The following is a 24,348-nucleotide window of genomic DNA, read 5'->3' on the forward strand; positions in this document are numbered from 1 at the left end:
CCAATATGAATATTAAAATGGATATGAAAAGGAAGAAAGTCACACATTAACAACTAATTACACAGAATTAAAGCGATATATGTGGTAAAATCACCTAGTCAAAAGGAAGAAATGAGCATGAATATGGTTAGGTATTCAGTTGAATAGGTTCTTTTGTAGATGACCAAGAAATCCTGCGAGTTGGAGGAGGCATTGGTACATGCAGAGAGACATACGATGTGAAACATTGTATATTCTTCCCCAGAACCATGACAATACTGAAATCACTATGAGAAGGCAGTACAGTGTACATCAAAGAAAGGAAATAAACACCAAACCAGATATAGGCACAACAGTCATGACTACACATTTAAGCAAAGTAATTAGTCATAGAGTTGATGTTTATGATTGATTGCAAATTATCAATACGATCAAACACTCAAACCATCTCCTCATGGACAATCAATCGCTAAGCTTCATGTTATAGACCCTGGTGGGTGTTTTATAAAGCTGTTCGTAAGTTCGGAGCAACTTTACAAACGGCTAGTGATCCCCTCTTGTGGTAAATTTTGCGCACCCAATTTTCATAGGTGTTAAAATCAGCTCTTCGGAAAGGATCACCGGTCGTTTGTAAATTCGCTCGTAACTTACGAACAGCTCTATGAAACACCCATCGATTTCTCATTTCACAATAATGGTTAACTCTATCACTATGGTAACTACCATAGTGACAGGACACAGCAGCCATTTGACACCAAGGTTTCCATGGTAGTTACCATACCCATAATCATAGCTCTTTATTAATCGGGGGCCTCGTGGTTACATAATCCAGGTCAGATTGTATGTTCATTGCAAGATACATAATTAACCTACCGTAAAAAAAAAGAGACAGAGAGCGTAAAGGTCATAAGAAGTTCTCTCTGAACATCTTATTGTTCCGAAAATTAATTACTGTACCTAAACACAGAGCTTGGTTAAAAGAAACATTTCAAAAAAGAAAATCTCTTGAAGAAGTACTGCTTTAAATAAAGAAAGACAAATAGGTGTCACACCATCCAGTTGTTAGATCACATCAATATCATCATAAAAAAAGGAAAGGAGAAATGGAAAAAATATATTAAAGAGAAAGAAAATATGAATTAGACAAAGATATCAAATTGAATAAGACTAAATGTTACAGGTTGGTGTTCCATAAAGCTTTTCATAAGTTACGAGCAACTGTATGAACGACTGGTGATCCTTTCTTAGAAGCTTAATCAACACCCAGGAAAATTTGCAGTATATCATTTACCACAAGAAAGAATCACCAGTCGCACGTAAAGTTGCTTGTAGCTTAAGAACAGTTTTAAGAACGACTGGTAAACCTTTCTTATGCGCTAAACCATTGCCAGTGAACATTTTGGTGTCTACCATTCACCACAAGAAAGGATCACCAGTCGAACTTAAAGTCGCTCTTAACTTACAAACAGCTTTATGAAACACCCATCAGGTAAGCACTTGTAAACAAGATTTGCATACTATTGCAAAGTATAAGAAATACAATGCAGCCGTACATGTGAAGGTTGCATGAATGTTTCCTGATGGACGAAAGCTTTCTTTTGAAATTTCCATGAACTGTTGCAATTAGTTTTGTAAAGCAAATCCAAAACTTGTCATCAATATACTCAAAATTCATGTATTACCCAATGTAAGAGTCGTCAACTGCAAACAAACAAATCTATTTTTTTTTTAATGAACATGTTTCAGATTCACAAAGATGTAGGTCAATTGTTGATTTGTTTTTGAGGTCTGAGTGGGTGCACTCTAATACAATTGGGACTTTCACACAAGTGCAAGGAAGTAACGCTGTTGACGTAGTACCATACCTTTGATGATCGTTTTAATTTAAACGAGTTCTCTGATTTATTAGAATGGAGGGATCCGGATTTACTTGGGACGGAATGGACAGACTTTGAAAAGTAAAATAAAAAAGGAAGTCATGAAGAAGAAAAAAGAGGCAAACATCAATAAATAAACTATACATCAATCCAGTAATGAAATAGACAGATCTTTTTGGCAAAATAAACCTGGATCTTTCCCCTTCCCTTTTTTTTTGGGGGGGGGGTATTCTCATACATTGTAAATGTCCAGATGTGAAATTTTATAATCAGCTTTAATAATATACGTTCATATAAATGTATTAATATTCTTAATATGAACTATTTCTAAGTGCCCCCCCCCCCCCGTTCTGTATTTACTCTGGCAACTTGATTATGGCCTGTCCCTGCATTTCCTCTTTTGATCATGGCTATATAATCTTATTTGTTTATTACTAATTTTTCTTACATCAATTAAACAGATAATGGTGTGCTCTTTATACAAGTGTATTTGATCATTTTTTAGCATGAATAACATGCAATATGACCTCTATCAAAACACATTTTCATATTACTTACTTATTTAAATCTGCCAATATTCATGATGAAAAATCTAGATATATTGTAATGTGATTCTAATTAAGTATACAACTTACATGTACAGTGATCTTTTCCAACATGGAAGATAGATAAACCAAAAATCATATTAATAGTCATTGAATATCAATGAAATTATTAAGTGCAGATGTATATAAAATCACATCAGTGCAGTGTGTACCGTATATAAAAAGAGATTCAGTCTGTTTATTGATAGAGAAATAGGAAGAATCAACAGCAAACAGTGTGATTACACAAAATATCGTGAATTGTACAAATTAACTGTATTCATTCAATACCTTAATGAAAAAAAAAACATTATCTGGAGATATAAGCAAAACACCATATGAACATTAATTCCGCTATTGAGCTTCATATTTTCCATTACTTTGAATTTTACGGGTGAGGTCCTCTGGAGACACGACCAGGGTCCCGTTGCATAGTAACTTTGCCATCCAATGGTAACTGCCATGGTAACAAGGCTCAACAGCCAATCAAAATCAAGGATTCCATGCGAGTTACCATAGGATAGCAAAGTTACCATAATGGTAACTTTTATTCAATGGGGCCTTTGTGTCGGTTTTAACATCCAAGTTTTGTACAGTGTATTAAAGGTATCAATTAAACACTTATTTTGATTGGCTAGCTCGCTACATGAATATATTCATTCAAACCAAGGTCACATTACTAGACGCTATTCCAATAACTTTCTACCACTTAGTCACATTAGCTTACCGTAAACTAGTTACAACTTAATAACTTAATGACTAATAACTAGATAACCTGGAAGTTATTTTACTTCATCAATTTTCGCAAGTGAAGGTCATTAAAACAGTTTCCCTCCTTTTTGATGGCACATGTATTTTCAAACTAAACAACAATTACGGTACTGAAAATATAGATAAAGTAACACCTTACAAAAACAAAAATACAAAACTGATTTATCTGCCTACCAATATGATAATTCTTAGCAACACCATCAGAGAAGAATAAAAGTAAAAGTAAGGAATAAGCAGCGAGGATTATAGATTTACAGTCAGACATTGACATTAAGATTTCAAAGGTGTTCAAATAATCACTCATCACAGATAGGAGTGCAGAATATAGAAATCTGACATTGAAAGTAAATCTAAGTATTAAGTAGGTTTTGAAAGTTGCTTTCGTTATATTCAAAAGTGTGTTTTTTCTTAATAATATTCATTTATACAAAGTAGGAATATCTTTTACCCATTAATAGGTTATATTCAAAAGTGTGTTTTTTCTTAATAATATTCATTTATACAAAGTAGGAATATCTTTTACCCATCAATAGTTTTTTTTTAGATAATAATTTTGGAGTGAAATAGCCAAGGTAAAAAAAAAATGTTGGTTTTCAATGTAAATTGTATCATGAAATTTCTTTAGCTCTAGTCATTGACCGGGGGGGGGGGGTAGATAAGAATGGAGTATGAATTATCATGAATGGAGCATGAATTATCAAGATATTAGATTAGGCGATAATTTGAATATTTCAACCCCAACCACCATCACTGCAAACGTTGTGTCAGAAAACACATCCCATTATAAGTGCTTTCTAAAAATATACTGTTTAGAACCACAAATACAATTCTTAACATTTTGCCACACACATTTTCGCTCATAAAACCAAACTTTCACTTTTTCAATCCTTTTGAGAATATTGAGCGTGATAGCAGATGGGTAATTAGTGTTCCTGAACCAAGAATATCACAAAAATATGTGCCATGTAAACAAAGCGATTGCCATGACAACATACCTTGGACCTCTCAAACCTATCAATAAGATGCGCTCTGTAAAGTCTTGGTGAATCCACTTTGACCGAGTGGAAAGACTAAAAGTAAACGAACAAATTGTAGGTCAGTAGACATGGATCACAATTTTTATAATGATCATAAATCAACGATGGATAGAACAAAAATATCATGGACCATGTTGGAACCTTCCGGCATAATCCTGGGATTGCCGTGCGGATCAATTAGGGTTGTGTTTATACGTGGGTGGTGCTTAAGACAGTTCAGGGAATTTCAATGTTTGATGTATTTTGTCTTTATCAAATCACTGAGTATTGTGTGTGATGGAAGATATCTATAAATCCTACTCTAGTGCATTATATGAATTGTGAAATTAAAAAAGTAATGCTTCAACTATTGTTATCTTCTTCTTATAAAATCACTTAAAGCCAACATGTAAATGTTGCGGTCACCGGTAATGATTGTTTCATGTTCTCTCAAGTATTACACAACCCACATTATCAATCATGTCTATATTTATTTTCTCTGCTTAAATTTATTGGTTGTTTATCTGTGTATTTATCTTCCTTTTAAAGGTCAAGTCCACCCCAGTGAAATATTGATTTGAATAAATAGAGAAAAATCAAACTAGCATAACACTGAAAATTTCATCAAAATTGGTTGTAAAATAAAGAAAGTTATGGCATTTTAAAGTTTCACTTATTTTTCACAAAACAGTGATATGCACAACTCTGTGACATGCAAATGAGTCAGTCGATGATGTCCATCACTCACTTTTTCTTTTGTTTTGTTATTGTTTGAATTACCGGTATACAATATTTCATTTTTTACAGATTTGACCATAGGGACCGACTTGACTGAATCACATAGTATTAAACAATGCTAATTCCACATTTTCAGGGAGAAATTGATCACTGTTTCACTTGACAATGAGGAGAAACTTAGGATATTTCATATTTCATGTAATAAAATACAAAAGAAATAGTGAGTGGATGACGTCATCAGTCTCCTCATTTGCATACCAACCAGGATGTGCATATAACTGTTTTGTGAAATTAAGCGAAACTCTAAAATGTCATAACTTTCTTATTTTACATCCGATTTTGATGAAATTTTCATTGTTATGGGTGTTGGATTTTTTACTTTTTACTCAAATCAATTTTTTATTTGGGTGGATTTGTCCTTTAATGTTCTATCAATTATTATTATTACAGACCAATTCTGGGTACATGTAGCTTGGTCGGGGAGGGAGACCCTCGGGTCACAGTTATCAAGTTAGCTTTTCCCATACCCAGGCAGCTAAGCTACATGTACCCATCTACGGCTCTGCTTTTATTCATACTTTGTTGAAATTTTATTGTATATTGTAATTGCCGAATTGATAATAAATAAATAAATGAGATGAAAGTTTTCCCAATACAATCCTATACACTGTAGATGTCTGTAGTACAACTGAAATACACAATACTTCTTTAAAAGGCATGTCTTGAAAAAAAAAAACAATTATAAAAAAATCCCATCCAACTCTGACCTGACATTGAGAAACATTTTGGCAGTGTTGTAAATTCAATATTTAACACACTCATGATTAATTTGATAATTAAGACAATAATAAAGGGATAACGTACACCCATTACATTTATCTGAACTTGTCAATTGAATTAGTTTTGTGCCCCACAGCAAACTCTGCACAAATCTAGTTATTGTTTTCTTTGAAAGTTGCCTATTTTTTTTCACTGACATCATTTAACAATATTGTATAAAAGAGTCATGTCACATCATAACAACACACTGAAATGAGAGATAAGGATTCAAGAAATGAAGCAAATGTGAACTAAAGATGGTAGATTAATTTCTTTTGTTTTATCTCTTTTGTTTTATCTTTTGTTTTATCTCTTCCTAGTTCACTTGTTTTATTTTATTGTGCTCAACATCAAACACCATTGAGGTGATACCAGTCTTTGTTTTAGCATAGTGTGGTGCCAAATAAGAAACCCTTGAACAATGCATCTATGAGAGGATTGAAGCCCGGACTTGTATTGTTAGTAATCATTGTAATCTGAGACAGTTGGGCTATTTGGAACTGTTGAGAGCAAGTTTCTATAGTTAATATCTGTATCACAAAGGCTATTGTAATGGTGTTGAAGAAAAGCAAGTTATATACAGAGTACCATATATGGCACTTCAAAAGTATAAAAAGAGACTGTGCCATTAGGTCATTGAAAGTTTTCCAAACGGATCTATATTGTGGTCAGTAGAGAGACACCCTGTGCAGCAAATCAACTCGTTACCATGGCAACACATACCTTAGATCTTCCATGTCTAAAATCCAGCTTATGTTTAATGGATTCTGGTTTACCTCTATGATAGGATTCAAGAGACTAAAAAAAAAATGAAATAAAAAAAAGCAAAGATGAATGGTTTATCCCACCAATTCTAATCAATTACCATAAAAGAATAATTGACATCATCAATTCTTAAACAAGAAGCGAGACATCTTGTTCAAATCATCACCTTTTTCAGGAAGAAATTGTGATATAAACACATTTCATGAAGGACCAACATGTATGTTACTCAATAAGTCTTGTTGACAGCAAGGGAGTGCATTCCCTAGGGAATCGAGTAAGAACATTCAAGAGTATGAAATTTTATGATAGATGTCTAATTTGAATATCAAAACAATTTTTTTTCTGTCATTGATATTGGTCTCTTAGGACAATTTGTGAAAACTATAATGAAATGAATCAATAGAGTAGCAAAGTGATGCCTCACAAAATATTGTTTTTGCATTTCAGCATTTTTTATACCATATCTTGGCAAGGCATGATGAAAAACACCCACTACCAAAAATTTGTTGGGAATCGGTCCATGGGGGCCTTAGATATGACCTCCTGAATACATAATTAGCCCCACTGAAGTCGATGTATTGGTTCCTGACGTTTAGAACCAGGCCAATTATACATTTGATGTCAATTGGGCTAATTATTAATTCATGACGTCATATCTAAGATATCCAAGGCCCCCATGGACCGATTTCAACCAAATTTGGGTTGTAGAGGTACATGTATTTCATCATGCTCTATTAACATATGGTATCAAAAACGCTGACATGCACAAAACAAAAATTAATGACGTCACACTTCGGTACTCTATGGCAATGACAAAATCATAATAAGGGAGAATCAGAAGAATGAATAAAAATGGCCGGAAACAAAGAAATAAGTCTCCCATCCACTTGAAGAAAAAGAATAGACATATGTAGCTTTCCTCTTGTCTATAAAAATATAAAATATTTTGGACAAAATATATAAAATACAAAATATTTTGACCAATCCCAGTTATGTATGTAGGCGTGTACATGACTAATCACTTCCTTTCCATAATGTCTCACTTCAGAAATTTATCGACCGAACAGTTTTATTTTGCATGCATCTATTTCCACTTATCATATCAGGTTTCCAAATTAATCATATCAAAATATATTTCAAGTTAATTACAGCTGGTGGAAAACACAAACATCATTTCGTTATATCATTAACGGAGGAGTACAGAGTATGTTATTTACGAATAGTGTGCTGTGGCTATTCATCTTGTACTTTCATTGCACAAAATGCGCAAAATCTACAAATAACGAATAAATTTTCAGTGGAAATTTCTCAGTTAATAAAATGGAAGTCACTGTTATCTACCTACTAGCTGAAATTTCAACTTATACCTCCTACCACCACAAAAAAAATCAAATAAACTCTTCCGACACCCCACCCTATATTTATGAGGATTGCTATGCTAATACAAACGTGCCCTCAGCAAAGTAAATGCTGAGATACATCATATAGGCCTGCCATATAACATCTGGCAATGCAAAACACAGACAATGACACAAAAGTTATGTAATCATTCATTCATGAAACATAAGCAGTTTAACGTTAGTCAAACTCAATCAAAAGGGTAGAGACCTTCTCCACTTCCGCAGTAATTCCTTTTAAAGTAGAATTTATCTATGCATTAAAAGAATGGGAGATATTTGAGGGTTATTCTGCTCATTTACTAATGCTAGAATCAATTGTAGATCTGTTTGTACAGGTGAAGTGCATGCACCAAGTGCTTTTCGAGTGTTTGATAAAAAGCAGCTGTTGAGGTCATAGCACAGGTGCGAATGTGAAATTTGATCCAATGTTATTAAGAAGAGCTTTACAAATTAGATCTCTGGGTGCAATAACTTTTTGCATGATTTAAATGTCCATTTGCTTATTTAGTATAGCTCTAACAAAAAAATATTGGGTAATTTTGCATAATTCAGTATATTCTAAAGTTACAATTTTAATCACCAGTCACAATAATGAATTCTGTATCAAGAAAATGTAGTGATGCGTATTGCTAATGAGCTTTACCATATCAATAAATAATTGCAAATTTGATTAGAAAATTGAAATTTTCTCAGAATAATGAAATGCACAGGAAAATGCAGCAATTTTAATTGATTTTTTGTTCCTTTGCAAGCCTTCCAAGGAGTGAGACGTGAATATTTAAAGCGAATGTGCTTATTTCATGAAATAAATGTCAATTTGGGATTTCTGAATTCACCAGCCATTATACAATCACACTGTGTCAAGACAACTTGTCAAGATATAATTTCAGTCAGCGGTTAGGAATCATTTCACAATAATTGATCCACATTGTGCTGCACTCAACCCAAGTGAGGTAAATGGGTACCCAGCAGGATATGCTTGTGTGCTGTACAAAAAGGCTGGCTGGATAGGGTAATATCTAGACTCTATTTGGACATTGGATATCTGTTATATGAGAACTTGCTATTATCATTATCAATAGTAAGGATAGTGAATTGTTTCTACATTGTTTACATGGTTGACTTTCTGTTATGAAAATGAATAAATTGCAATTGATTTCTTAATGCAATATGAAAATGTCAATCGAACTGATATGAGAGTATGTCTAAATGAAAATTGCATGTATTTGTTTAGCGTTGGAAGGGACCCGGTAAGTCTAAATGCAAGTTCATGAACATTTTTCTCAATTTTTTTAAATAAATATTTATAACAAATGAATAAGCCCAACTTCAAAGCACATCTATCCATGGAATATCATAATTATATATAAAGTTGTGTCTTACTGATTCCATTGCAATGATTACGACCAAAAAATATTCCTGGCAAATTAATGGTTTGTTGTTGATATGGGCTAAAGGAAAACTGAGATATCACAGAATAACGCATTTAACATCCTACTGAGCAGTAAAATCATTAAGCAGATCTAAAACTATTTAGAAATGGAATACTTAACAGATGAAGGAATAGACTAAATATCAGAAAGAAATAAGCACAGATTAGTAAGCAGTTTGCAAGTGAGTAGAGCAAGAATGATGTATCACACGCACAAACACAACATCTCGTTAAAATGGACATGCAGCTGGCACTATATTGTTTTTTTACAAGTCATATAAAGAGCAGCGAATTCAAAAAAATAAACACCATGATACCCATTTAAAGCAGAGAAAAGGGTTAAATAATCATGCAACAATTGTCAAAGCTGTTATAAACATGAGTAAATATTAGTAAGGTGAAAATTGCATTTATTTTATTTTTAATTATTCATGGCTATCATTTCTAATTTCATCTTATCATTTTTTTTAAGAGGGGAGTACTGAAACTTGATTCTCGTTTTCTATTTAAGACATTTCAGAATTCAGATGATACATTTTCAACTGCACATTTTAATTCAAAATGTTGTTGTGCTAAATATATTATGGTAGAGAAAAGAAACATTTTCTCTAACTGCGAATACAAAGAGATCACTGATGCAACATTAAGAAATGCAAGAGGTTTGTAATGGCAACTGGGACTGGTTGCACAAGAAGTCACATTTAAATGCAAATAAAAGCAAATTGAACACAAGTCCTTGCTTCACACTGGATGAGAAACAAGTGAAGTTGATTTTCTTCAGGGGCATGTTGTAGAAAGAGTTGTGCTCAAACGCAACTAAAAAAATCAAACGCAATTGTCCCATACCAACATTTCATTGGTTGAAAATTAAGTTTGTGATTGATTTTTGGAGTTACATTTGATCGCAACTCTGTCAGCAACCGGACCCTAAGCGGCATATAAATGCAAGTTTATGCAGGAGAGCCCTGGACCCTTGACTTATCGTAACTATGGAAATCCTGCAATAATTATCCTCATAATGTTTGTAGAGAGGTTCACTGAAATGATCATCATTCATATAATTAATTGATTATGTACATCACTATTTTGGTCAACCATACATGTACATATGTTTCTAATAATATGTCGATAGACTCCAATAGTTGATATTAAGTGGATCAATCGAAAGTTAGATCTCAGATGTGTGAATGCACATACCAGTCACATTTTTATAGCAAATCTGTAGTCATCTGAACCTGCACAAGCCACTCACAAATGCCTGCTGACAGCTCAACAAAAGGGCGTTGAACTTATCTCTTAAAGTTATTAGTATGTCATCGTGAAACATGGAGGTAGAATTATGTAAAGCTGCATCAATTCTGAACTTCTTACACAGCAGAAACTGCGGTGTTGATTGGTGTATACATAGAGGACATCACCAGTCATTTTACTCTGGTGTTTAGTATTCAGCGTTAGTTCAACACCCATCATGTTATGACAACACCATTGGCAGTTATTTTACACACTTTGGTGTTATGTTCAACCTCTAGGGTGAAGTTTTGACACCTCAGGGTGTGATTACAACACCTTTGGTGTTATGTATAATCTCTAAGGTGCAATTTTAACACCTCAGGGTATGGTCCTCTACCAAATGGTGTCAATTTTAACACCGCAGGGTTTACAATGTGCAATCAGGGGAGTGTTACAAGTGCTACAGTAGCGAATGGTATATTTGTGCTTATAAACACCCATGTTGTCTGCTAGTTTCACGATGACATACTACCTTTACAGCTAGCCGAATGAATGCCTTTTCTTATTTTATCGGTAAAAACAGAAGACAACAGTAACGGGACAATACATACAGCCATGCAGATGGGCATGCAATATCAGAAGGTAAACACACACACATATATATATATATATATATATATACACAAACAATTCACATAATGCACATTGAGTGCCATGCAAATATATTGGTAGTAGATACAAGAGAGGAAGGGTATATTACAAAGAAGTATTTGAAGAAGAAGTTTTATGGGAAAAATATGACTTTTTTTTTCATTAAACCATATGGATGACGTAATAATATTATGAGGAGCTCAGCATTATGGGGAGGGAGGAAGCTGAAATAATTTTATAACATAGGTAGGCATGAACAGGGGCCTGGAGATTTGATCTACTTTGTATTCAATTTTGCTATCATCTGTAGAAAGAGAATAAATCTCGTATAATGGAGTAAAAGCTAGCAGTTTCCCTTTCACTAAAAAAAAAATATGTTGCTAAAGTCAGCAATGAATTCCTTTCACTTTTGATCAGACAAAATTCATCTTCCACAGTAAATTACATTATGATATTAGAGCCTATCGAGAGAAAGGTACATGTACCCCACTTTCATGGCACCACAAATGGTGGAAAAGTAGAAATGAAAACTTTAAATTAGCCTCCAAAATTATCAAGGATGGGAAATATTATCTGTTTTGTTTTTGTCGAACTTTGTTTATATTCGCTCGCAAAGGCATGAATCGTGTAGAATTATAATCGAGAATCTGAACTAAATATGAAGATAAATTCTGCAAGATTTCGATGGAATTCCCAAGTTATGTCTAGTTTCTTAAGATGTCTGTGAGACCCAGGGAGGGGAAATTTGTAAAACTTCTGGTTCTAAATCAACCACCTGGGGATAATGGGAGGGTCCCATCAAAATGTTGCAGAATTTATCTTCACAAACTTCAGATTCTTGATTCACAATTCTGTATAATTTGAACAAAGACTAAATAAAAATAAATAATCTTACTGCTTTTAAAGACATAACCAGTTTGATTTTTCATTTCTAATGATTAAAACATAATTCAATGGGCTTTCGCAATCGTTTGGTCACAATATATGTTGCACTGAGTCGTACCACCAATTGTGAAAGGGGCTTCAATGGAGGCTCAGAAGCAAGGAAATTGGGGGGGGGGGGGGCGAGGTCGAAGAATGAATGAGGGGGAGCATGGAGGGGGAAATCAGGATGAGGAAGAGGCACAGAGGAAGGCAGGAGGGGGAACAACAAGCACATATATCATGTAAAATCCAAGAGCAGTTATCATCTTTAAGAATAAAAAAAAAGATAAATAAAAAGATAAATAAAATTTGTCGAACCGTCATACTAAGACCCTGGAGGTTTTGCGGCAGAGACATTCTAGCTTCACTCAGTCTTTTCTGTGAGAGGGGGAAAAACGACGCCACAAAAAGCAGCAGCGGAGAAAGAAAAACCATGTCACATCAAACAGAATTATATATAGCAAACATCAATATAACACCAAGACCATGCAAATAAATAATGTTAGAATGGAAGTCCTATATATACTAAATAGTGTAGCATCAGTATACCGTGATCGACTCCATTCAAATATGATGATAAATACAGGATCTTAAAGGTAGGATATTCATGATATTTCTATTCAATGGAATGATAAAATCTATGGGAAAATAATTCAAACTTAGTGATGAACTCATTATAGCTTAGCTAACATATTAGTGCATCTAAATTTTTAAAACTGTTTCAATTGTAGGATAATTTGCAGCTAATTTCTTACTTTTTTTCAGTGAAAGTTTTAGTGAAATGCTTGAATGCATTTAACTATTACATACACTCTTTTAGCAATACATTATAAACAAAACGTTTCTTTTTAATTGGCAACAGTGAAATTAGCTCACTCTTTTTTAAAACATTCTTTTCATGGTGACATTTCTTGGTCATAATCTGACATACCTGCAAGCATTTTTTACAAGGATGAAATTTATTAACAACCTTGATGAAAAATGCTTTGTAGAAATTATTTCATTTAGCTTTAATTATTTAATGTCACTTTTCATAGCTGCTTCATGAAATTTTTGCAAAAATAAATCAATAAATCGACAACTTAGCAATGATTTATAAAAGCTGATCACCAATTCAATGTGACCAGTGCATTGTGACGAGTTTCACTTTAAATCAAAGACTTAAATATTTTCCAAATTATTACGAAAATGGAGTTATGAAAACTTAATGAACAATTTAAAACCAAATAACAAAATCAAAGCTTCATCAAAACAGTGCATATAAACATGAAAAGTTTTAAATTCAAAATTCAGGTGCCATTGCTGGATTAGGAGTTCTCACCAAAGCAGGATGGAGGACTTTTTCACGAAATGTATTAGTGAATGAAATGACAATGGATACACATGAATGAAAATGTTGTTAGTTACAAATAATGATGCAATGGGCAGATTGTGATGATAATGATAAAATGGTGGCAGAGGTGGTTATGATTGAGCATGACGAAAAAGATGATGATGAAAATGATGACAACTACAACAACGATGTTTATGACGAATATTATGACGATGATGACTATGACGACAATAATTATGATGACAATGATTATTAAAATTACGATGAAAGTGATGATGATGGTGGTGGGGAAGAGGAAGATGATGATGATGATGATCAGATGAAGATGATGATTGATGATACATATATGATGGTGTTGATGTTAATGTTAATGTTAATAAAGCTATCATTTTCTTGGTGATGGTGGCAATGAAATCATGATTTGAATAGTCATTATCATTCTAACAGCGCTCAAAATAATGCTGTGAAATTTACTCCATATTGTTATATTCATGTTATATATTGTTTCAATGATTTCTGAAAGATTCACAAGATTGTGCAATGTCATAATAATGTGATATCTGTGATGAGTTCATCTGCATCACAGAAGATGGTCAGAAGAATGCAAAAATGTGATGAAATTAAAAAGATAAGTTAACACGATAACTATGCAGGTGAAATGTACATGACCACTGACAGAAGAAAGAGAAGGACATGCACGTACATGTATGAGGGTTTATGAAATTAACAAAGGCAGAATGAAACTAAATAAGTTCTTTGTCAATTCTCAGTAATATTCATCCAATGAATACATCACCTTATGAATAACTTCAATAGACTATAATTAGATTATACTGTTTTTATGCCCTTTTCTCATCTCATATTGAATTTCAATTATAGAAACCAAAGAAAACCATAATTTAATCCAAAATGATATGTTTGAAATTAGCAGGTTGATTAATTACCAAGACAGTTGGTTAAAGTTGATAGAGGATAACTAATTTTCAACTAACAACTCTGATAGGAGCTGGGAAAGTGGAATGTGACTATTATTAAGTGCATGGAGATGACTAGTGAATGATAAGAGAAAAGAAACAATAAATATCAATCAATGCATCTCATACCTATTTAAACACATTTAAAAAAATCAAGTCTGAGAATCAAATTTGTCTGAAATGACAGTATCAATAAAACTGGCACTATTGACAATGAGCAGGGAAAAACTGAAACGGGTGCTCGGGATAATCTCGCACCTGAAATGGTCAAAAGAGCCATGGAGACTCAAAAGGATGCCCTGGAGCTCCATCCATTGCAATGATATTAAGCTTATCCAAAGTTGCAGATTTAGGCAGTAAATTGTTGAAGTAACCTCGAAAAGATATATATATATTTATTTTTTTGTAACAATGAGGTATGTGACACATTGAAGAAATGAATTGTGGGTGAACACATAAACAAGATGACATGGTGATCACATGGTGAAGTGAGCATGAAAGGAGGGCCAGAATGGAATCCTCAAAAGATGACAAAGAACAGAAGGAAAAGTAGAGTGACATGAAAAGGCTCGGCAGAAACAGCAGCTTGGTGCTTTTTCTTTTTCATGACTATGACCACTGAGAGAAAAAATAAATCGGCTATGACCAGAGAGAAAACGTAATCCAGCCTGCTTTAAAACAGCAAAATTCACCACTAACACCTTCAAAACATCATCAAAAACTCATCAAAACAAGGATAACCAACATCAAAACACCTGCAAAACAAGATGACATCTTGACCAAGAAAATGAATTAAATAAATAAAAAAATCATGAAATGGATGGTTACAGCCAGTATGGTTGCAGGTTGCACGTTGGGGAATAAAAAGGAAAGCAAGGCACAACACCTTTATGGATTTTTATTAAAAAGAATAAACACCGTAAAATAAACGATAAGGGGAAAAAATGAAATTGGAAGCCAACCGAGAGACTATGTCCGTGTAGGTTGTGCGGGATGGAGAGACGTGCTTCACTGAATCTTTTCTGTGGGGGAGAGAGACAAGAAAAAAAAGCCAAGATACATAGAGGGCAGGTGTGTTTGCACTACTACACATTATCCACATCAGGGGTGCTACCACACTTGGTATAAAAAACAAACAGTGTGGATGAATATACAAAGCACAGTCAAATCAGACTTGCACAGCTCAATGGACAAAAGATGTCACAAGAATTCATGTTTTACATTCATGAATTTTTTTTCTTCTCCTAAATAACATGTTCCAAAATCAATGCAGAAATTTATTGATATTCAGTTGCTGCACATACATGTTAAAGTATCGCTGCTATGCCAGCTCAATTATCTGCGTTAGTTTGGGTTATTCCGTGAAATATTTGTAAATGTAAAATCTGATTTATGAATAAGTGCTGTGTTTATTCATAGGACAGTGTACTTTCAAGTAAATTCCACACAAGAAAAGTGACATTTCAACAACAGAAATTAGCCTGTTGAATAACAATTGGAAAAGGTACGAGGTGTAGGTTCGTTGTCAAAAAGCGTTTACTTGCAAACGTAATTCAGTCCCGCTTCATGTAAGTGAAGGACCATGCATCATTTAATACTGCCCAAAAGTTGCATGAATTGTACCATTCATATTATCTACATGTAAATTGATTTCAGACTTGTTAATCATGAGAACGTCATTTCTTCCCATATGGAATTGACTCAAACTAATATTTCAAAACCAACAATAACCAGGAAATTTTACATTTACATGTACAGGGCACAAGATATTACACTACAAAGAAGTGATATTTGATGGGGACATTGACAAATTAACAGGTGTAAATATGGGAGCAAACTAGAAATCATATTTTACTACTAATATGTTGATAATGACATTACAACATAATGAACAATAGAGGGCAGTATATCCACATTTTTTGTGCAAAGACATGAGACTGCATGTATTTCACAACAATTTTTGCTATACAAATCTTCATGAATCTGTATCTACCCAGTACTAAAGGCGATTATAAAAATTACATATCTACATGTAAAAACACACAAATGTTCACACAACAATGAAATATGTATTAGAGGGAATTTTGGATTCTTATGAGCAAAAATATTTAAATATATACGACACAATTAATCAGTATACATTAAATTGTTCTTAACTATTATTCCATAAGTAAATGCTTCTACCAAAATAAAAGCCTACTGCAACTAAAATAAAAAGGCCACTTCAATATGATTTTAACAGTCAAATAAACAATGCATAAATATCTACACTCGTCATGCATGAAGTTTAAACACTATTATGTATTGTAAAGTACAGAATATACATGTACCACACTACCACATAAATTTTAGGCATTTTTTAAATATATCTTATTCATACTAAAACTTAATAGGAAGTAAAGATTAATTCTCACAATAAAAAAAAATCTAATCCATTCACAGGCTATTATTGGTGGTTATGATTATGATTATATTTTCCAATTCAATTTTTTAATACTTCACATCGAAACTGTCTGATAACACAGTCAATATAAATAATCATTACCTGTATCAGACATCAGGGTCCTGTTTCATAAAACACTTGTTGCAACAACAAATAGACAACAAATTCATTATCAACCAATCAGATTGAACGATTTCAGTAGCTTTTTACTGTGTTGCAAATTTGTTATCATAACAAGTTTTATGAAACGGGTCCCTGGGCAGGTAATTTACAAAACTGTATTGCCATAGTATTTTACGAACATTAGGAATGAATGGGTTAAATGGTTTGTATTTTGCTTAGTCACTCTGCACGCTCTGACTCTGCATGCAGAGACGATGCAAAATATACCTTTGAATTTTCCATGGATTCGCTTCCGGGAACCTGAAGACGTGTGCAAAGGGATACGCATCAGTTTGAAACAGTTACGTGCAGTAACAACATGCGTCACAATGATTGATAAATACGTCACAAAGGTAAAGCTATGAGATATTGGTATAAACATCAATAGTAAAATATCTCCAGGCATCTTTATTATTTTGCTCTATACTGACTAGCTCTACTTTCAGGGAGCATCAAATATAAAAGAACTTTGTTGCCCTCATCTAAAGACTCGGAACAATATGATTCTGTTCGGAAAACATATTTGGTGTTCCCCTCAGGCCTTATTCGTCTATTCACATGATGAATTTTATATTACAATTTACATAAGGTAAACTTTGATTTGTATTTTTTAACCTTTGCAATGACTAAATATTAAGTGCAAATACACAAATACATGTACAGGTATTCTTGAAATAGATTCTCTTACCAGCTACATTCAAATATGTATTCATTTTCTTCCAATTCAATACAAACTTACAAAGTGGTTTGTCAATCGTTTGCCACTGCTGGTAGTGATTACTTTATCCACACATATTTCACAGAGATAAGCCCATCAGGACGTTTCCTTTCCAAAAATGTCTAGGTTTATAACGATCCCATTCCTTTATCTACTGATGTACATGTAGTATTACATTACTCTCATGTTTTTAAATACTGCACTTTAGAAATATGTAGGTATATGAGCTGTCCTCTGATTAAAGATTTGTGTTTGTCTTTAAAGAAAGCGTGTAAGCTCCCTCTTTTTATCAAATTTAAGTAACATTAAAGAAATTGTGTCAAATGCACTCTTAATAAATTGATGTTACCTTTATAGAAAGCATGCTAACTTCATTCCTCTTTTAATCAAAGTTACCATTGTAAAAAAAACATTGTTTTTTTAAAAAAACCTTTATAATAAGCATGTGATCTGCCCTCTGTCAATAATTAAGGTTACTTTAAATCCTTAACAAGAAAATGGGGACTAGATCGAGGTTGGCATAGAGTCAACTTATAAAAGACCTTCCTGGTTATTCCGAACATCGATGAAAGAATCAGGAAAGAGGGCGAGAAACATTAATGTGAAAGAGGATTCCAATTTTTTTCTCTCTTCATAAAATGACATGATCAATTTTTCATCAGGGACTTTTATAAAAGTCGAAACCAGTTGCTTCTTTTGGGGGTACAGGTGGGTGACTCATGATAGCGAATCGATTGTCGGAAAAAACAAAATGTGGTTTGGACCACAACCAAGTGTCTTTAAAGCACCTACATCTCACCAACCTCATTTCCAAATGACTATATTTTTTAATGTTCTACAACTTAGAATATAATATCCATTGGAGTATTTCCCACCTGATTGTCATGCAGTATCCTAAATATAACTGATCATTACAATATCAAGATATTTTATGTTTAATGTGTATTTAACGTCTGATTTAAACTTGACTTGGAAATCAAACAATTTATTGGCTACACTAACATAATGGATAACTTCTAGCCGTGTAATGTAAAATTGCACCAATTTACTCATCTCATACCCTACTCTTTGACTAATTTCCAATATTTCACAAAAACAAATTATATATATGTTAAATACCAACAGACCCTTAATAGTTCTTTACTGACAACCATTCCTTTTAATGTGTCTTTTCACGCAATATGATCTAGAGCATGAGATAGTTCTAAATGACTCACTTCTAATTCACACAAATGTCATAACATGTTTAGGCTTTCCCTGTCAATGTACTGGCAATGCTGTGTTTCATTGTTCATTTCAATGATTCATTGTTGTTTTTCAATAGTACAGGTCATGACACACACTACCACCTTACAAAAATGTCTGAGAACAAATGTGAACACTTATTTTAACCTTGGTTCTCATTTTCATGTCAACGAAAACCTGAAGACATTTTCTATCTACTTCTTGATATTAGTGGCAAAACGATTAAGTACACACTTTAAATTGACTGCATAAATCACCTCATACATCTCTTTAAAGAGCATCAATTACCTTTTCTACTTTGTGGCTTATAATCACCTCTCATTATATATACGAGCAAGGACATATATCGCCATGGTAGCCAAATCTATATCCATGGCAACCTAACAAGCACTAATATCGGTGCGTGGAGATCCTTGGGCAATACAATATTCTTGGTAGAAAAAGATGAAATTCTAACCTCCGTCAACACCTTGTACAAGAACAGAAAGAGAGAGAGATAAAATGAGATATCAATTATGGTTAGTATTCATCAATCACCATGGTAACGTACCTTTAGACTGTGATGACTTGAGACCTTGGGGAGACTCCCGGATGCACATGTATCTGACTTGCCTAGTTCACCGGAGCTGGTCTTGACCATGAGTGAGCTAGGGGAGGTTTGGCTGTTCTGTATGTTAGGGGATGACCCATGGGACGTATGTAGTGCCCCTTGAGCAGCTGGTGGAGTAAAACAAAATAATCATAAAAATAAACAACCATCACAAAATATTTCTTTAACCCTCCATATATTGTTACAATGATTTTGAAAATATCTTCCAAGTGTGGACCAGGGAGCATTCCATCAACCTGACAAGTTGTCAGATCTGACAAGTATCCTTGATTGTGACTGACTGAGAAGCAAATGTCTGACTGTTACTATGGTAATCGTCAGAGAATGACATCTTATCAGTCCTGACAACTTTCATGAAATGGAATCATGAAGTGATGATGATGATGATAACTTCATAATTATCATCATCATCACCATCATCATCACCATCAATCATCATCATCTATCATCATCATCACCATCATCATCATCCTCATCATCATTTATCATCATCATCATCATCTATCATCACCATCATCAATCATCATCATAATAATTTTTTTTAATCTGTAGTAAGAATTAAATGTTATTTCATTTCTTAAATCGAAGAAAGAAATGAAATAAGATATGGAATTTTTCACTAAATGTTTGTTCATATTCACAAAAAAAAATCTTCATCCCTTTCTAAATTTCTTTTCCTACAATTGTTTTCCTTACCCTTCCGGTTTCTAATTCCTCTTCATTCCTTCCTTCATCTCTCTCTCTCTCTCTCTCTCTCTCTTTCTCTGTCTATTTCTATGACTTTGTCTTTCGTTCTCTCTCTCTTCCTCCCTCCCATTCCCTCTCTCCCTCTCCCTACAATTCAATTAGTTCAAACCTTGTTGTTCCATGCTTGTATTGTGAGCGCCACCCTGTGAGAGACTGCGTCCGATGTCCGTCAGTGATCTGATCATGGGCAGGAGACTGCTACCCCTCTTGTCGCGGTGTTTCTTGTGGCTCTGATGATGATGCTTGCGTAGAAGAGCCTCCCGGACCTGTTCTCTCTTGCTCTCATCCAACTGTTCTGACATAATTAACTTGTCCAGGACAAGATCTAAGGAGGACACAAAAGAGGAGTTCATTTTCACCCACACAAGATAGACACCTACATGTATTTATTTTCTCAGTAGCATCCACTTTATGCATATTGGAAGCACTTGGACAGTAGAACTATACAGTTTTTTTTTTTTACTGTATAGCGTGTTGAGCATGTTTAAACAAAAATGTGCTCTATAATGGCAAAAATGTATGTACAGTATGTTTGCAGGCTTGTCAACTTTTGGGACCAATAGCACCTCTTTAAAAATATCCTGGACCCGCAGCTGTATCTTTGTGTAATGAATTTATCACAGAAATTGAAAATAATTGAGGATACCATTATGGGTATCTCCAATCAGAAGTATAACTTAAAATTGACAATCCTCACAATTCAGGTCAAAATGGGGACAATTTCACATGGCTCACCTGCAATCTGGACTATGTTGTCTGCCTCCATGTCCAGACACACTGTACCGTTAATCAGGCAGTTCCTCAGTTCAAACAGACTATGAAGAGGCAGTGTCGCTACGTGAGGTTTACTCCATCTGTCTGCATCCACATCTACATCCTCCTCGTACTTTATCCACCTGTTTACAAAGAAGATTTTGAAGAAAGGACTTCATCCTGGGTAACCTATTAACAGTTCTCGTGACTTATAATGATTCCACTTTCCCCTACTTAACTTCACCTAAACTTATCTTCATCCTGAACATATGAAACTGGTGTCCATCTTGTATCTCTTCTCCATTTGATTTTACCACTCCTAACCTGAGTCTGACCAATCCTCTCTGAAGTCTTATCTAAAGTCCCCAGCCAGCTTAAGTGTTGTCTTCCCCCTCGACTCTATCCATTCCATTTTATCTGACTAAGCCTAACCAAAAACAACCTGTAACCTTAACCAGAAGATCATATCCTCAGCATGCTAAACTGTTGCCTACATTGATGTTCTACTCCATCTCATCCCTGACCCTTGATTCATCTTAACCATAGGGCTACAGTGAGGACCACTTCCTCAGCATGCTAAAACTATTGCCCAAATTGTCGTCTCTTTTGATTCCCTACTCCCACTTATCCCTGACCCTGATCCATCCTAGCCATAGGGCCTAATGGAGGGCCACATCCGCAGAATGCTTAACTGCTGGCTACATTGTTACCTCCTCTGATTCCCTACTCCCACTTATCCCTAACCTTGATCTATTGTAGCCTTGGGCTTCACGGAAGACTACATCCTCAGCATGCTAAACTGTTACCTACCTTGCCATCTCTTTCCACTCAAGCTCTTCCCCGTCAGACCCAACGCAAAGCTCCTCCATCTCTGTGAAGATCTCATGAGACTCATGACCCTCCTCGGCTTCATCACCAAGGATGAACTTGACCCTCTGAGAAGCATCTCCTGCAAGCAAAGACAGCATAAGGATTGTGAAAGGATTAAAGGAGTTGTTTCACAAATGGTTTAATGTGACTTCAAGTCATGCATCATACCAATGAACAACCTGCAAGTCATTCCAAGTGTGATCTCATTGCTTGACTACCCTTCATCGCCCAAGATGAACTTGACCCTCTGAGAAGCATCCTCTGCAAGCAAAGAAGAGTCAGAGGGGGTTTCACAAGAGTCCAAAGTCATGCATCATACCAAAGAAAATACAAGTCATTCCAAGTGTAATCTTATCCGTAGACTGCCGTTCATCATCGTGGATGAACCTCACTCCCTGTGAAACATCTCCTGTAAGTACGCAGGATATTAAAGATCCAGAGAGGTGTTTCATATAGTCCACAGTGACTTCAAGTCATGCATCATACCAATGAACAAACTGTAAGTTACAAGTATTCCATGGGTAATCTACCCGTCATCGCCAAGGATGAATTCAACTTTCTGAGATTGCATCTCCTGCAAGCAAAGAAGGTATCAAGGACCAAAAGGGTATTGTACTAAGGGATCAAATGAACTTGAAGTCATGCATCATACCAATGAACATACTGTAAGTCATTCCATGGGTAATCTCATTGTTAGACTACCCTTCATCACTAAGGATGAACTTAATTTTGTGAGATTGCATCTCCTGCAAGCAAAGAAGGTATCAAGGTCCAAAGGGGTTGTTTATTAAGGGTTCAAGGTAACTTGAAGTCATGCATCATTCCAATGAACATACTGTAAGCCATTTCTTGTATAAACTCATTGTAACCAGACTCTTCATCACCAAGGATAAACTTGACCCTTTGAGAAGCATCTTCTGCAAGCAAAGACGGTATAAGGATTAAATGTGGTGTTTCACAAATGGTTCAAAGTGACTTCAAGTCATGCATCATACTAATTAACAAATTGTAAGTCATTCCATGTGTAATATCATTGTTAGACTACCCTTCATCGCCAAGAATGAACTTGACGATCTGTGAAGCATCTGCAAACACATGGGATATCAAGGATCAAAGGGGTCTTTCAAGGGTTCAAACTGCATGCATAGAGTGAATCCTGACTATGAAGACATCCAAGTGGATATAAATAAAATAAATAAAAGTTCCTAAAATCTCATTAAGAGACTACCCTATTGTATACTCTACCAAAATTAGGTTTAGGTAGTATTATCAGAAGTCAGGTCCATATGGGATCATGATCAACAATTGTTTTGTGAATTGTCTATACAGAAACTAGATTGGATAGGATTGGATAGGAATAGCAAAATTCCTACTAAGATTTTTGCTGAGATACCTGTACTCATTGTCTTCTGACAATGTAAGAAAGAACTTCTATTCTAGTTCACATCAATGTAAAAAAAGGAAAGGTGCCGATTCCCAGTCTAAGCTATGACTAAACATGGCTTAAACTTTCGCCAAGGATCCATTCCAATTACTTATAATATACATGTAGGCAAGAGCTTGTTTTTTTAAAAAGTAATATTGATGTTCTTCTCTTATCATTACCGGTACCGTTTTTATCGAGGAGAAGGGCATCTGGTCTTGCATCCGGGTCGCTGTTTGGAGAGAACGCATCAGAGGTGGAGCTACTGTTGTTGGCGCTACTGTGTGAGCCGTTCTTTTTACCCTTGCTTTTGTGTCGGTGTTTGTGGTGGTGGTGATGATGGTGCTTCTGTGGCTGCTCTTCGCTGTGTGGGACATGGACACCTACATAGATGGCATGGTGACCTGCATGAAAGAAAGGCAGAGGGCACAAAGAGTGTTGCTGGTCAATTCACTATCTTCAGAATAAACCGTTTGGGTTAAAATATACAAGATAGACATCTTTGAGGTAATGGGGATGGAAATGTTCACTGCAGCTCTATTCAACTGTTAGATTTCAAAAAAAAAAAAAATTTGTAAAGTTATCATCTACAGTATCTATAGATGATAACTAAATAGCCAGAAGATTGACTTATTGAATTTATTTACACATCGTAAAGCGAAGGAATCGATTTCTTAATGGAATGAGCAAGAAAGAACAGTACGGTATCTCTTTATGAATAAATTTATTTTGTGTCAATAATCATTTTATTTTCCATAACTTATGACAACACAATACTTTTTTTTTTTAAGATCATCTTGAAAAATGTATGTCTATGATTATCAAGTTTGCATTCATTCTATCACCCACCCTCTCTCCCTGATGTTCTTATTAAACTGTTTCCA

General features: G+C 34.6%; 1 protein-coding gene across 15 annotated transcripts in view; it reads right to left on the minus strand.

Annotated features, from left to right (window-relative positions):
* LOC129266028 (electroneutral sodium bicarbonate exchanger 1-like) overlaps positions 1 to 23,866 on the minus strand; it is a 50,927-nt gene extending 27,061 nt beyond the window's left edge. For 2 of the 15 annotated variants that reach the window (XM_064100731.1, XM_064100708.1), the window contains exons 1-10: positions 22,878 to 22,945; positions 21,982 to 22,120; positions 21,154 to 21,314; positions 20,528 to 20,743; positions 19,612 to 19,778; positions 15,456 to 15,515; positions 12,505 to 12,564; positions 6,508 to 6,582; positions 4,207 to 4,281; positions 1,845 to 1,928 (exon numbers count right to left, since the gene is read on the minus strand). In XM_064100731.1, the coding sequence (XP_063956801.1) occupies positions 1,845 to 1,928; positions 4,207 to 4,281; positions 6,508 to 6,582; positions 12,505 to 12,564; positions 15,456 to 15,515; positions 19,612 to 19,778; positions 20,528 to 20,743; positions 21,154 to 21,314; positions 21,982 to 22,120; positions 22,878 to 22,887 (1,047 nt within the window). In that variant the 5' untranslated portion in view covers positions 22,888 to 22,945. Of the gene's footprint in view, positions 1 to 1,844; positions 1,929 to 4,206; positions 4,282 to 6,507; positions 6,583 to 12,504; positions 12,565 to 15,455; positions 15,516 to 19,611; positions 19,779 to 20,527; positions 20,744 to 21,153; positions 21,315 to 21,981; positions 22,121 to 22,877; positions 22,959 to 23,646 lie in introns of those variants that run through there. The other 13 variants (XM_064100749.1, XM_064100743.1, XM_064100701.1 and 10 more) reach the window with 13 other exon arrangements.
* Positions 23,867 to 24,348: the final 482 nt, after the last annotated feature.

This window comes from Lytechinus pictus, chromosome 1, assembly GCF_037042905.1.
Source record: "Lytechinus pictus isolate F3 Inbred chromosome 1, Lp3.0, whole genome shotgun sequence".
In the NCBI taxonomy this organism is placed as follows: Eukaryota; Metazoa; Echinodermata; class Echinoidea; order Temnopleuroida; family Toxopneustidae; genus Lytechinus; species Lytechinus pictus.